The sequence below is a fragment of the Lampetra planeri genome, chromosome 4 (assembly GCF_965212315.1).
Source record: "Lampetra planeri chromosome 4, kcLamPlan1.2.h2, whole genome shotgun sequence".
NCBI classification, from domain to species: Eukaryota; Metazoa; Chordata; class Hyperoartia; order Petromyzontiformes; family Petromyzontidae; genus Lampetra; species Lampetra planeri.
The window spans coordinates 14,010,992-14,026,846 of NC_136110.1; the positions used below are offsets into that span (position 1 = coordinate 14,010,992).

General features: G+C 49.3%; 1 protein-coding gene across 2 annotated transcripts in view; it reads right to left on the reverse strand.

Moving 5' to 3' along the window:
- The window catches only part of KY (kyphoscoliosis peptidase), a 34,864-nt gene extending 20,105 nt beyond the window's left edge, over positions 1 to 14,759 (reverse strand). Inside the window, exons 1-4 of one of the 2 annotated variants that reach the window (XM_078593313.1) lie at positions 6,987 to 7,641; positions 2,781 to 2,895; positions 2,466 to 2,583; positions 362 to 544 (exon numbers count right to left, since the gene is read on the reverse strand). In XM_078593313.1, the coding sequence (XP_078449439.1) occupies positions 362 to 544; positions 2,466 to 2,583; positions 2,781 to 2,895; positions 6,987 to 7,499 (929 nt within the window). In that variant the 5' untranslated portion in view covers positions 7,500 to 7,641. Of the gene's footprint in view, positions 1 to 361; positions 545 to 2,465; positions 2,584 to 2,780; positions 2,896 to 6,986; positions 8,985 to 12,798 lie in introns of those variants that run through there. The other variant, XM_078593314.1, reaches the window with a different exon arrangement.
- Between the last annotated feature and the right edge of the window lie 1,096 nt (positions 14,760 to 15,855).

Genomic DNA, 15,855 nt, shown 5'->3' on the forward strand with positions numbered 1-15,855 from the left:
AAATCTTAATTAATTTTTTTATTTTTGGCGACTGTCCCACCGCGCACATAAACGCCGTGACCCGCCTGGCGCGGATCATTCTGTGGTCATGTCGTCCAAGCGCAGCGAGGACGAATGCGCAGAAAAAACTAAACTTTGATTAGTGCATCGTGTAGAGCTCATCGAGAGGAATAGATTGCCGTATCGTTCGCCTTCAACAGACATAAAATGATGTCGCAACACAGTTATTGCGAGAGCTTATGGGACCCCGGGGTCCCGCCATCAGGTTCATATACAGATCATGTTTATTAATTGCCAATGTACTCCAGTGAGATTTTAAATCAAGAAAACCAGGAGTGTTGCTTGTGGTGTAATACGGCACCTGCGAGTAAAGCTTTGCGTTTCATCACTGACTGCACCAGCTCCCCAGCAGGCGTCCAGTAAATGCCAGCGACCGCCAATGCGTACAGCGTTCCAGGCATGATTAGAGTCCTCAAGTTGGAACGGTCCGTGCCTGAGGGTCTTGCCATATCCAATGACCTCATCACACTCCACTCCTGCATGCCTGTGTATAAACATATGCATATGTCGACACAGAGAGAACATGCACTTATCAAGAACCGACTTGAAAACGATTTTTGATCCGGGTAAAAACGTAGGGCCATTTAACTAAACACACGCATTCAATGATAATATAAAGTAAGGATGGCAATTTACAATTATTAAAAATCTGCTTCTTCAGGCATAACGATTAGTTACGCATGTTCTCTAATTAATGTGTTCCTCTTTCTGTCCCAGGTGCTTGGTCGATTGTTGTTACATAGCCGGACTGTCAATGGACGTTGACAGCTTTGGAAGGCGTTCATGAAGCTGTGAATTGATCTTGGCTCGTAATCTTCTTCTTGCAAATGGCAAGTATGTCTAAATTATACGTTCACGTTTAAGTGTGGTGAGCCATGTGATGGCTTTTGGGAGTGGCGCGACTAAACCCGTTTAGTCGCAGGAGAGTGTGCGTAGAATGCAGTTGTTTTACGATATGGTCCATTCTTTGCTTCGGGTGGCCAAAGTCTCAGTGGGTCATGTTTAATGTCCCACTTGGAAAAGAGGTGTGTGCAGCAACCAGCTGCTGTTCTCTAGTTGTTTGACGGAGCACCACAGTTTTATTGAAGATCAAAGCCGTGCGGAGCAGGGGTTGGGGTCCTTATTAAGACTTTTATTAGGAACCTCGGCAGAACTCCAGTGTTCGCCGGATGTCTTCAGTTGTCTCACGCGATCCTAGATTGGTCTCTGGCATGATAGACGAGTTCGTGGAGGATCGAGCTGGTCTTGGTGTAATAGGAGATCTATGCTTCCTCGGAGTTTTTCCAGGTGGTTTGATGTCTCGACATCCCGCCAGAGGTTTGCTGGCATAATATTGGCTGGAACGGAGAGCCACTCAGTGGGAGTGGATTCAGTTTGCCCGTTGTTGTTTGAAAGACACTTTTTTATCTGGGCGTCCAATTTATTTCATAAAATTGAGCCAATTCTTTTGTAAAATGTCTTTGTGAAATTGACTCAAAAATAGTTGTCATCTGGCCAAAAACACTACATAATTAGGCCCCTTCTTTCGTATTCCAGAACAGTTCATATTTCACATGTTCATACAGTATTTACAACTACAATAAAACAAAATTTCTGTGAACCTGATAGGATGACAAGTCGGCGCAACGGGACGGTACCTAGGAGGTGGGGGCAGGGGGAGTTGGACTCGTTGCCCCAACCAAGTGGGAACCACGTGTAGGGGAGCGGGGGGAGGTGTGACGATTTATATGGGGAGGGAGAAGGGGGGAGGGGAAAGGTAACTAACGTACTGAGGCGAGGAGGAAGGGGGCTTTGTTAAAATCTCTACCCATGCGTTTGTATGTCTCCATGTGTCTGTGTAATTACACATCAGTAATTATAGTGTAGTGGCGCATTTTGAGAATTGTTGATATCTGTATTCGTAGATGATAGCTTCACTTACCTCTCATACCCTTGTGTGCAGGACTTGGATTACATACGCATGATGCTCGCTACAAACTGTTCATTTGACATCACATGGTCATACACTTATTTTGCGATTGTATATCTGCATATAATTTTAACCAATGTCATTGCATAGTAATTTCCCTCGAGTTTTAAGACATTTAAAAAAACATAAACATATGATAGTTAAATCTTGATTTGAAGCTTTCGTGACTGCAGGAATCCATACTCTCTGGTTTTTTCGGTAAAGTCACGTAGGTAGAAATAAAATATTATTTTTCTATCTACGTGACTTTAAAAGAACCAGAGAGCATATGGTAGCTATATAATGTGAACGTAAACCCTCATTTGTTCATAAATTACATTAATGATTATGCAAAGTGAAATGCATATTACAATAAATAAAATGATGAAAAATATATCAAGTTGCTCTAAAATAACTATTGTTCACAAAATAAGTTGCATTTAGTTTGAAATCAAACCTGCACATCTCATAGACAAGCCCAGCATATCCAGCACAGATAGCAGTCCGTGAGCTGAGGACGTCTTCCTTTTTGTAGTTAGACTTGCTTTTTCCAAACCAATATTTCACATCGTATTCTATGGAGACATATTTATACGTGATTATAGCATTGTGGTAATGGCATTAATTTGTCCTGACATAGCAAGTAAATACAACTGTTGCAAGTTAGAGTGTTATATTTCTATCTCAGTCCTGCACACATAGCATGAGGATAGCTTTATATCATTTATATATATTTTAAAAAATGTGTAATAAATGCGGTGTGTATGCTCACCGATGTTATGGCACACCCATATCCAAATTGCTCGAAGCTTCTCCAACTCAGTCTGAGTGTCTTGTGTAATCATCTCAACAATTTTTGTTGTGGAATATGATCGGGGAAAGTCCATCTGCAGGTTATAAGGGGACAAGGTTTCTTATATCGCAGTAAGGAAGTGTGTGTTTCTTCACGAGGGAATAAAATTGGAGTAAACATAAAATAAATTGATAGTCATAATCTTGGATCGGAATACTAACTAACCATATTGACTAATTAATAATAAATTGCTTTAGAAAATCATATATAAAATAGATTCACTTTAATGCACGAATCTAATATGCCAATTACAACCAATCAACCAGCATTCGACTGATCACCTTCATGGCTGTCCTGATGATGTCAAGGCACCTATTTAAGGACCTGGACCAAGAAGCTCTTTCACACAATGCTTGATATCTCCAGTGAAACGTCATACAAAATTGTAAAAATGTAGCTTGGATTTCAACATTCCGGTTTCATTTCTAAACCAAATCATTAGGCACATTTTCCCACGTGACATATTGATTTGATTGGCTCTTTCCGGTGTTAGAGGGCTACAGTTAAACATTGGAATTATGGCTACACGATGTAAGTTAAAAGAAACTAGCCGTACCTCCGATTAGCACAGTTGGCTATCAACAACAACAAGGCAACTCCTATGACTAATTGGGCATGGGACGCAAGCGTAGGATTGATCACCCTGTCGCTGGCCGCCTTTGGGGAAGATGTATAGTGTGAAAGGCCGAAACACCCCAGGAACCAAAGATACACTACTGACGATGCGCTCCCCAAATTTCACCAGACTCACTGTTCAATAACTCTTGGAAGTGCTTGCACAAAGGATAGTAACATCTCATTCTGTGTTCTTGGAATCTGAATTTGATCATTGTGAATTGTGGATAAGTATCAATAACAATTGTGGAGCACCTGAAGCTTCCACACAAACCCCAGGTGATGGATGGAGGAACGTCCACTTGTGGACTGCTCTGAATAGAGAAGAATGAGCCGTGGATCAACGGTTGTGCAGAAACATAAGATTTATGTTCATAACCAACCAATTCAGGGACCAATGCCTCATTAGATATTATGATGGACACTAGCCAATCCCTTTGGGGTGCTTATGGTCTTGAGAAACTCCATAGTGAAGGCTAGAAACAGTCTTCGCATGGGTTTATGGAACAATAGCTACGTACCAGACAACAACACTCAGGTTTGTTTAAAACATGATCATTTATAACGTTGAAATCTTGGGAAGAAGTGAATACATATGCATAAAAGCATATTGTTCTTTGGAACAATGACAAAACAGAAGGAATTGCTTGCAATCTCAGAAAACTGTCTGCAGTAACATGGTGTTCCTTTTGTTTTATGGTGTCAGCTGGCCAGCTTATCAAGTTATATTTTGCAAAGTGCGTGCTTCCAGCATACGTGTCATTTTACGCTGTAAAATGTAATTTCCCAAAGGATCTTGCCACACTTCCAGCACGAATCTTACTTCAATCACTCATGATGCCATCACGTCCTGCCTATAAAAGGCCGGCAGCCTGCAAGCATCTTCTGAACATGGCTTGGTGATAATCTATGCATTCGCGCTTCCTATGCTTCACTTTGGAGGGTGAACACTTTCAGTTCAAAGTTGTTCCCTTGGGACTCACATCCTAGTGAACACGGTCACCCTTCTGTGCAAATATGGCATGAGCCTCTTCGGCTACCTGAATGATAATTTGAGATAAACCAAGCAACTTCTTCAGAGTATACATTTACTAAGGAGTGCATGTTGCATCGATCATGGTAGTAGCTTCACAATTCTTAATTATTTAGGCATTGTAATTACTTAAATTTCCACTATCCTTGTAGACTATCCACCAAAGGCTACCGGCCTAATTTTAGGTATGACATTTCACTGATAGTTACAACTAGTATCATTAGGCAGTAGCCGGAATGATAACGTCTTACCCATTTAAATGTTGCTCTTCAACACATTGGTGTTCCGAAGCAGTAATAAATTGCCACGTTTGTTCACGTGACAACTTTATTAATTGGCTATGTCGGGTGGAGGAAGGTTTATGACATTTTATTTACGTGATCTAACCCAAAAAATCAATTTGAGAATCATTATATTGTTCGCAAAAGCCTAAGTACTAAAATGTCCCAAACACGTGAATTTTCCGACACACTGGTGTGGTCATATCGGACTCGACTTGCTACTTCCTGTGCCAACTCATACTACAAAAACCTTAAGGCTATATACCCCCTAACAATCCATGAAGTGATTTCACAATCGCCTTTTGTAAAACGTGGTAGAACTCTACAATTCAATCCTATATGCTGTGTTTAACTAATTGGCACTCATCAAACTCCACAATGTCTCCTCTGTTGCCCCTTCCCGTTGTTCAATGATGAATTATAGGCAATGAAATCCTCAGTCCATTACTTCTGAGTGCCTCTGGATGACAAATATTTCAGTACATGTGCAGGCCTTCAAGCATCACCGACGGGTTATTGGAGAGTCACTGCAAACTGCCAAAATTACCTTTTATTTTTCGCTTATTGAGGCTGGTAAAAACAACCTCAGGATTCTCTTTTTACCCAAGACCTCTATTTTACCAATTATCTGCCCCTTTGTTACAAACATATTTTGCCTAAGTCCGACCTTTTATCACCTGCCTTCAAAATAGCAGCCATTACCCCTGTGCTTAAAAATAAACAATTCTGGACCAGGACAGTTCTGTTCACTAGAGGCCAATCTTCAATCTTACATTTCTATCTAAAATTCTTAAGCAGTGTCGCAATTACAAAATCCCCTAGCTCTAAGTGATGCCATGGAACCCCTACAATCTGGCTTCAGGCTAATGCACATTACAGAAACATCCCTGGTCAAGGTGACTAATGCTCTATTCATGGTTGCAGACCCCAGTTCTATCAGTATCCTCATCCTCCTTTTCCTTAGTGCTGCATTTGACATGGTTGATCGCTTGATCCTTTTAAATGGCCTGTAAATGAACTTTGGCATATTGGTGCTCCAATGGTTCAGGTCGTACCACTATAACCGGCAACCATTTGTTACTCTGGGAAATTATAATTGACTTTGGTGCTGTCTCATCTGATGTCCCTCAAGGTTCCGTCCTGGGGCCCCTGTTATCCTGCATCTACATTATTCCACGTGGTCAAATCTTCTGTCGATTCGGTATTGACTATTATATCTATGCTGATAACGTACAAATGTGTTTACAAACCAATTCTGACCCTTGTCATCTGCCTCCTCTCATCACCACTTGGTTGGCTGAAGTTAACTCCTGGTTGCAGTGTAATTTCCCGCAACTTAGCGGCAACAAAATTGAGGTGAAGCTTCTCGGCTCCCAACATCGACTGCACAGAGTTGGCCCATAAAACCCATTTAACCTGCCGCTTGGTAATCATAACATTTTTGTTTCATTCCTGGTAAAAAAAAAAAACTCTGTGTCATCCTGAACTCTGCTCTGTCTTTCATAGTGCATGTCAAAAATGTTATACTTGTTTGCATAACATTGTTCGGGTAGGATTCTATCTCTCCATCTGTGATGCAGAGAATGTGATCCATGCATTCATCCACTCTCGGGTTAACTATTGTAATGCCCCCCTGTTCGGCCTGGCGGAAAGGGTCCTTAACGGATCACGACGTGTTCAGAATGCAGCAGTCCGAGTTCTATCGAGAACTTCTCCTTCCGAACGAATATCCTCAGTCCTGACCTCCTTGCACTGGCGTCCGGTAAGGCACAGAATGGATATGTAGATTATAATATTAATCGCTAAAGCGTTAAGAGGGCTTACCCAGACCTACAATCATGACCTATTAAATCCTCAAGCACCATTTTTTTTTAACGGCACTTTATAAAACGAATGTATTATTATGGCTGTCCCACAGCACATGACACTTTTTACCACCATCACATAAATATTCAGACTGCTGTGTGCAGATGTCACATCCATTGGCACAGCAGTTGCCACAACTGAACCACACTTTCAGCAGCAAGCTGTAATTGTTTTGCAATTAGATAGTATAAACAGTGTAGGTGGACCTTAAGGGATCCTTAAATAATTATACAATACATTTTTCAAAAGCCATGTTATACATTTGTTTTTAACTGAAATATTGATTTTGATTTTAAATACACACATACAACTGAGTGCACAAGTACTTACTTTGATAACACGCTGGTCAAGATTTTTAAAAATGTCAAGGTTTGGAACAGGACTCTTCCACTGTTGAAACTCTGTGACTTTTTTGCTAGGGACATCTTTAACATCTTTGTGTTTCAGACCTGCTTCAGAATAACCCTTTACACTCTGTGCCTTGTCAATTTGGCGACCTTGGTTTACGTTATTGATGTTGCAAGCATGAAGTTCCAGCTCGGTCTGTGCAACCTCTTGACGCGTCCGTTTATTTGTTATGCTCACAGAGGGAATCTCCACGGACGTTTCATCAACTCTCGTATTACTTTTGCCTCCCTGGAAACCTGACTGCCGACTTGTACTCTTCCCCCTGCTCTGAATGTCAACTTCACTAGACTTTGAGACGTTTTCTTCAGATTGTTGAACTTCAAATGCAGTGTTGACCACGCCATCTTTTCGGTTGCTGGTAGGGAGCTTGGAATCGATCGAGTTTCTCTTGAGACAGGGGCAGCAGCAGCAATACCTGCTCCAGCAGCATCCCATGGCTGTACTTTCAACAGCAAAACTGGCGTCACACTTCCTGGGCAACTGCTTTTGTATCAGTTCCCATGCAAATCTATAGTTTACCCAACACCCCCTTGTCTCTGCTGTCAAAAGGAAGCAATCTGACAAGTAAACTCCCACAGATACACACAAATAGAGTGGGTACACTAAAGAGCCACGTAGCAGTTAATGTGTTCAATGTGCATAGTACCTTTAAGGTGATATTGCGACATTCCTGTAAGTGCATACACATCCGTATTTGGCTGTGATTGTATCAATGGTGTAGTCTAGCCAGAATGGCTCGGAATGCTTGTCTGGTTTGTTCTTGTGTAGAATAGTGTATTGCTGTACATACCATGGCATTACATTTGCAAACGAGAACATGTTACGTTCTCTAATACTTTACAGTGCAGGATATATGTGTAGTAACGCTTATGACTCGTTGACACCGGAGTTGGAGGCACACTTGTTTATTTGAATACCAACTTTGTGACATACACAATTGAGGGGGTATCGGCCCCCTCACCCGTCTATCTGAGGACACACCTCTAGGCTAACCTTAGCCTGCCTCTGAGTCCTCCACTAATGGGCTAGGGGAGGCTATCTTGGCCCGACACTGGTCAGTCGGGCCCGGTACCCAGAGTCCAGACCAGCACTGGCTCTGGCTCTGGTACCACGCCACTGGCTCGAGCCCGCGCGGTCCTGATAAGGACGGCGTACCAGGGGGAGTCCAGGGCTCTATCTCAGACGTCTTCCGCCTCCTCTTCTTTAGCTAAACATCACTCTCGAGCCCCCCGATACATTCCCCTTTTATACACCCCCCTCCCTGAGGGGTGGGGCCCCGGGGGATCGTAACGTCCGAAGCGCGGACGTCGTAGAGGGCACCTGCCCGTGCACTGACGTAGCCCCGCCCACTGTGCTTGTTTACCATAGGCTGCCATGCATAACGGGCTCTCTGTAACAGCCCTACATCACTCCCCCCCACATAGCATGCAGCCGTCCCGGCTGCCAACATACAAAATTTGACAATAAAGGTGCCTTCACCCCCTGACGTGTGCCTCACTATTTTTGAACCATAACAGGAACCAGAACAAGACACAACAACAAGATGAGAAACAACCCGTCGCACCCCCCCGAATAAATACGAATTCCGTAAAAAAAACAGCTTATATACAACCAGCAGGGAACCCACCCCGCACACACAACAAACGGTGAACCCAACATATGTACATCCGAGGAGCGGGAAACACACCATCCACACAACAGCCAATAAACACAACAGCTATGTACACATTTTCCGGCCTCACAACAGTTTGCGCATTTTAGCGCGCGTCCTTGCAGCGGGCCCCTCACACGGGGTAACCCCGCGTGGCGGACCATCAGGTGGCGACTGTCCGTCTTGAGGTGAGCATTCCTCTGACTCCGCGTGACCCTCGGTATCCGCAGGAGGGGTGATCGGGCGTGAGCCCGTCACTCCTGATGCCCCTGAAGGTGGCACAGCCGGCAAGGCATTAGGTGAGAGCGACAGAGACGGACCCAGCAAGTCGGCCGACCCCCCACACGTTTGGCCACGCGCGTGTGAAGTGGGGTTGTGTACCGCAGCGAAGGGTTTTAATCTGGAGGGGTGCACGAACCATCGCCGCTTCCCCCACTTGATGCGCACGCACTGCGGACGTAACACCTCCACCACTTCCACAGGGCCCCGCCACGGCCGCACAAGTTTAGAGGAGGTTGCCAGTGGCACCTGGGGGCAGTGCAACCATGCCTTGTCCCCCGGCTTCCACTGCAGCATGTGCGCTCGACTCAATCTGAGGCGCTCATTTGCCTTCTGACGGAGGTCAGAGTTTTGCATTGCAGCATCCCGTGCCTCGGTCAATTTGTCCAGATTAAATTTAACGTGGTCAGCCAGATTAGTTTTTCCCTGCGGCACGGGGATCCGCAACTGGGCACGAACAGGCGGGTCTGGTTCTCGGCCGTACATGAGGTAAAAGGGAGAAAACCCCGTAGCCGCATGGGGTGCCATCCGGTACGCCGCCAAGACCCCCTGAATTTGTAGGTCCCAATCCGTTTGTGAGTCCGAAACTTGTTGTGATAACATGGACGAGATGGTGCGATGCAAACGTTCGACCATCCCGTCAGTTTGTGGGTGATATGGGGAGGTCCGAATTTTCTTTGTGCCCAGGAGATCGCAGACTTGTCTGAGTAGTTTACCGGAAAAATTTCTGCCCTGGTCGGTCAGCAGCCTCTCCGGAGCACCTTTGTCCAGGACATAACCCTGAACAAAGGCCTCCACGATGGCTGCTGCCGACTGGTTGGCCAAAGGCCAGGCCATAGGCCAGCGTGTAAAATACTCGACACCCGTCAACAAATATCTATTCCCTCTGGGGGTGGCGGGGAATGGTCCCAAAATGTCCAGAGCGACCAGCTCGTTTATCCTGGACACTTTGATCGATTGCAAGGGCGGGTTAGACTCCCGTGCCGGCGGTTTGCGTTGTGCACATTGAGGGCACGATCCCAACAAATCCCCCACATCCCTCGTCATGCCAGGCCAGTAAAAATCAAGTTGCAGCAAGGCGAGAGTCTTTTGGGTCCCCAGGTGTAGGAGGCGCTCATGAGCGGCCCATACCACCCTACCCCGCAACCCAGTAGGGACAACCAGCCGATGTCGACGTGACTTCCCGTCCCAATGCATTAGCAGACCTTGGCACATTTCCCATGCGTCGGAACCACCTCTTTTTCCCCCCGCCGCACCGCCAACGCGACGTCGCCACCCGAGGAGGGAGACATCCTCCATCTGGAGGCGCCCCCATTCAATGACGGGCAACCCCAACAGGGAATCTTTGCCCTGTTGTTCGATCGAATTAGGAACCATTGCATCGTCGTCGTTGGCGGCCGCCAAGACAGGTACCGATGTGTCCCCTGGAGGCCTGCAACGTCCAGACCCCAGGAGGCATGCACACTCGGAGGTGGTTGGCAAGCGTGACAGAGCGTCCGCGTTGGTGTGGCGAACGCCCTTACGGTATGTGGTTTGGAAATCGTAATCCTGGAGGACCTCCAACCATCGGGACAATTGTCCCGATGGCTGTTGAACCCTCAGGGCGTACTGCAGTGCCGCATGATCTGTGCGGACGGTGAAATGCCGACCGTACAGATATGGGCGATACTGTTGGACGAAATGGACAATTGCCAACAGTTCCCTACGGGTGACACAATACCGTTGCTCCGCTGGAGACAACACCCGACTGCCGTACGCAACCACATGTTCCACGCCGTCAACCACCTGGGAGAGCACGCCCCCAATACCCGTGTTGCTCGCATCGGTGTCGAGCAAGAACGGTTTTGAAAAATCAGGGTAAATCAGGGGAGGAGCGTTTACCAAAGCATCCCGAAGGGAGCAAAAAGCAGCCTCCTCCTCCTGACCCCAGCAAAACCGAACCCCTTTAGATGTTAAAGCATGTAGGGGTTTGGCGATAGTCGCAAAATTAGCGACGAAGCGTCTATAATACGACGCAAACCCAATAAAACTCCTAACCTCTCCCACTGAGGTGGGAGTCGGCCAGGAGCTTACACACTGCGTTTTGGCGGGATCGGTAGAAATACCTGAGCGCCCCACGATGTGCCCCAAATAACGCACCGACTCGCGTAACAAATGGCATTTTTGGGGCTTAAATTTCAAATTAGCAGCCCGCATCTTTAGGAAAACCGCCCGCAACCTCTGGAGATGTTCCTCAAAAGTTTTGCCAAAGACAATGACGTCATCCAAATAAATCAGGCACGACTCCCATTGCAATCCAGCCAAAACCAATTCCATCAACCGCTGGAAAGTTGCCGGCGCTGAGTGTAAGCCCATCGGCAACCGGTTGAATTGAAACAGGCCGTGCGGAGTACGGAAAGCAGTTTTAGGCTTTGAATCATCGTCCAGAGGAAGCTGCCAGAATCCCGAAAGTAAGTCCAATGTGGAGAAGAATCGCGCTCCCGCCAAGGCGTCAAGCGATTCGTCCATCCGTGGGAGCGGGTATGCGTCGGCAACCGTAATTTTATTAAGGCGCCGAAAGTCAACGCAAAACCGCAACGAACCGTCCTGCTTCTTAACCAGGACGATCGGCGCTCCCCAAGGGCTGTTGGAGGGAGAAATTATGTCGGCGGCTAGCATGTCATCAACAGCCGATTTGACATGGTCCTTTTCGGCGGGACTCAACCGAAAAGGATTTTGGCGTATTGGCGCGCTGTCACCCGTATCAATATGGTGACGCAGCAGATGAGTGCAGCCCAAATCGTATTTATCCCGACTGAAAACGTCGGAAAATTCCCTCAGTAGTGTCTTAAGACGTTGGCGCTCTAAATTTGACAGGTCCGTCGATCCCGCGCAAAGCGCCTCGAGCCACCCTTCATCGCTGTCTGAATGTGGTCGCGGTGCAGGGGCAGCGCCGACATGACTCGCGACGGGTTCCTCATAGGGCACCGGCGTTGCGTGAGCAAGCACGGTCCCCTGTGGGACCACCACCGTCTGCGAGCCCACATTGAGGACCGCGATGAAGGGTTCTCCATCCCCTCTCACTATGGTCTGGGCCGGGAGTAAATTAGGTCCACTGACCCCGGCCCTAGACGGTCCCAGCAAAACCCCTTGAGCCCCAATGCCCTTAGCGAAGGGCCGCCGAAGTCTCAAAGGAATTAACATTTGCGCCCCCGGAGGAACGCGCACCGTTCTATCTACGAACGCCGGCACCGTCGCGAACGCCGTCCGGCTCGTAGCGGGGGATGGCAAAAACGCCATGCGTCGGCCCGATGGGAGCTCAATGCATCCCTGGTCGATTAATATCCTAATCGGCATTTTGGCCAGGAAATCCGTCCCCAGCAGGCACGGAACCGCCAGCGAGGAGGAAACAAAAATCGGCCCAGATAATTTAATATCCCCGACACAAATTTGGGCTCGAATTTGTCCGATGATGCCAAGTGAACCCCCGTTAGCAGCAAAGAATGGCACATTAACAGGCATCAAAGGACGGCTCTGGGCAGGGAGAATGTTATAAATCAACTCCGAAATAATGGTCGCCGATGCTCCTGTATCGACCAAGATGCGAACCTCCACCCCATCGATGTGACCCACAACGGCCGACGACCCCGACGACGCGGCTACAACCCGATGGGCCAACACGGACCACTGGCTGGGTTCAATGTGAGTACCCAGAGCGGTGCGTGTTGGTGCCATGGTACGCGATATTGGCCCCCCCTTCGCTGCGGTGTTTAAGTGTGCGACGGGCGTGTGCGTGGGCCAAACGTGAGGGGTGCCGCGACTCGCCGGATTATGATGGTGGAGCTTGTGACGAGGGCCGGCGTCCCGTTGAGGTGTCGTCCCGCGCTGCCGAGGAGAGCGGCACCCCGAGGCGACGTGGCCCCGGATGCCGCAGTTGTAGCAGCGTGGAAGCGCTGGTGGCGACGATGGACGTTGTAGATGGCTTGAACCGGCCCGGTCCCCCCGCGCTCCCGCTCCGTGCTGCCGTCGATGGTTGATGGCGCAAACCTCTTCCGCCGGGAGGGTGGCCGCAGCGACGGCGCGCCCGCTCGCCGCCTTGCTGGCCTTCCGTCGTTGAGAGGACAGGTTTGCGTGGAGGAGACGGGCCGCTTGGAGGGAGCACATTTCTGCATCGTCCTGTGCGACAATGACGATGTCTAAGTCGTCCGCCAGCAAAAGTATCTTTTCTGTCACCATGGCGTCGATCCCCTCGTCGTCCATTCGTGGAAAGGCTTCCTTTGCCAGCGCCAGGAGGCTTGTACGGTACGCCAGGGGCGACTCCTTCGTCCCCCGCTGGCGATCGTAAAAGAGTTGACGACAGTCCGATGGTGGCCCATACACAGCGGACAGCACTTGCATCGCCTCCCGCAGCGTGGAACGCCTCTCCTTCGTTGCCGATGTTAGTGTGGCGAGGGCGTCGCTGTCGAGGAGTGCTGGCAGTGCTCGGAGAGCCTCGGCGTCTGTCCACTGTGCCATCTCCTGGTGAGCGAGGAAGCGCCGCTGGAAGCCGCCCCAGTCGCCCTCCTCGCCCACAAATTCTTTGAGCGGCGGCAGTCGCTGATGTAAGGCAGCGGCTGCAGAGGACGATCGCGCTCCCTCGTCTCCCTCACTCGACTCAGCGTCGGCCCGAAGCAGCGATGGCATCGCCGGTCGCACCCGTGGTGACGCGGCAGGTACTGTACTCCCGCCGTTGGACGCGATGCTTAGAGCGGCCACGCCCTCAACAGCAGCTGCGGCGATGGCGGGAGTTTCAAAATGTTGCTCCGTTGAAATGGCGGGAAGGCGCTGTGGTCGTTGGCTGCTGTCGCCTCGTGGCGGTCCCGCAGCCCCCAGCCGTGTGATGTTATCGAGCATGGCGGCTGCGGCGTACAGCAGCTCGGCCAGCTTCGCGTGCGCCTGCCTCAGCCCCTCCGTCGACGGCTCCCCTTCCTCCAGCTGCTGTGGCGTGGATGCACCCAGCCCCGGCTGCTCGATGGCATCTTCAGCCGTCTCGGGCTCTCCAACTGCAGCGGTGTCCTCCGCTCCTGGTACTCCGACTCGAGTCGTCCGGCGTGTATCCATGTTCGTACTTTGTTTCACTTCTGACGCCAGATGTAGTAACGCTTATGACTCGTTGACACCGGAGTTGGAGGCACACTTGTTTATTTGAATACCAACTTTGTGACATACACAATTGAGGGGGTATCGGCCCCCTCACCCGTCTATCTGAGGACACACCTCTAGGCTAACCTTAGCCTGCCTCTGAGTCCTCCACTAATGGGCTAGGGGAGGCTATCTTGGCCCGACACTGGTCAGTCGGGCCCGGTACCCAGAGTCCAGACCAGCACTGGCTCTGGCTCTGGTACCACGCCACTGGCTCGAGCCCGCGCGGTCCTGATAAGGACGGCGTACCAGGGGGAGTCCAGGGCTCTATCTCAGACGTCTTCCGCCTCCTCTTCTTTAGCTAAACATCACTCTCGAGCCCCCCGATACATTCCCCTTTTATACACCCCCCTCCCTGAGGGGTGGGGCCCCGGGGGATCGTAACGTCCGAAGCGCGGACGTCGTAGAGGGCACCTGCCCGTGCACTGACGTAGCCCCGCCCACTGTGCTTGTTTACCATAGGCTGCCATGCATAACGGGCTCTCTGTAACAGCCCTACATATGTATAAAATACTAAGCCATTCATGCATGCTTGTGTTTGTCTAGATGGGCTTAGATTAGCACCCTTGGCTATATATAGTGTAAAAAAGTCCAACATGCATACATACAACTAATCTTGACTGTAGCAAGGGAAACAATATCACTCACCTTCAAATAGTTTATATTTAAAGTTTACTGTAATTTGTTTATCTGGGTGAGACCTCAGGAGATCAGGTTATAGTCTCATTGCAAGAGTTACAATATGGGGTGATAATCATCGTGTATAATCCCAATTGAGTAATTTTCAAATTTGGCACACGTTGGCCTACTCTTGTGACTTAGGTTGGTGCGGGAGCACCTGTGGCGCCCCCGTACAACCACAGCCTGCAGCGTCCCCGAACAACCACAGCCTGCGGCACCCCCCAACAACCACAGGGTGCGGCGGCCCCCAACAGACTGGTCAAGTAAATCTTTACGATCCACTCGCACGGCGTGCGGTGGGCCTTCATCCAGCAATGGATTTATGCACCAAAAAACCTCGAGTACTAATGTAATGGACAGAGCACGGCTCTCCCTCAGGGCAGCAGTGGACAGAGTACAGCTCTCCCTCAAGCCAGCAATGGAGAGCACGGGGTTCCCTCAGGGCAGCCGTGGAAGAGCACGGCTCTCCCTCAGGGCAGCAGTGGAGAGAGCGCGGCTCTCCCTCCGGGCAGCAGTGGATGGAGCACGGCTCTCCCTCAGGGCAGCAGCGGAGCGAGCACGGCTCTGCCTCAGGGCAGCAGTGGAGAGAGTGAGGCTTTCCCTCAAGCCAGCAGTGGAGAGCACGGGGGTCCCTCAGGGCAGCAATGGACGGAGCACGGCTCTGCCTTACTCTGACTCACTCGTCTCCTCTGAGGTGCATACGATTGTGTGTGAGTGAATGTGTGTGAGTTGGAGACGCTGCTGCTGAGACTGGAGCGTGCCACTAAGTGATGGGGCCTTACCATCAGCCCCACCAAAACTATGCACCTGCCTGGGTATTTTGTACGATCGGACACTCCACCCCCACAACTCCCAATCAGTGATCGGGCAGTAGTGGAGAGAGTGGAGAGTTTCCCATACCTGGGCAGTGTGCTTATGACCGGCTCCAGTTTAACAGCAGAGGTCTCACTCCGAATCAGTCGAGCTGCAATATCTTTTCATCGGTTGCGTAACGCTGTGTGGAAGCTACCTGGTCTGTCG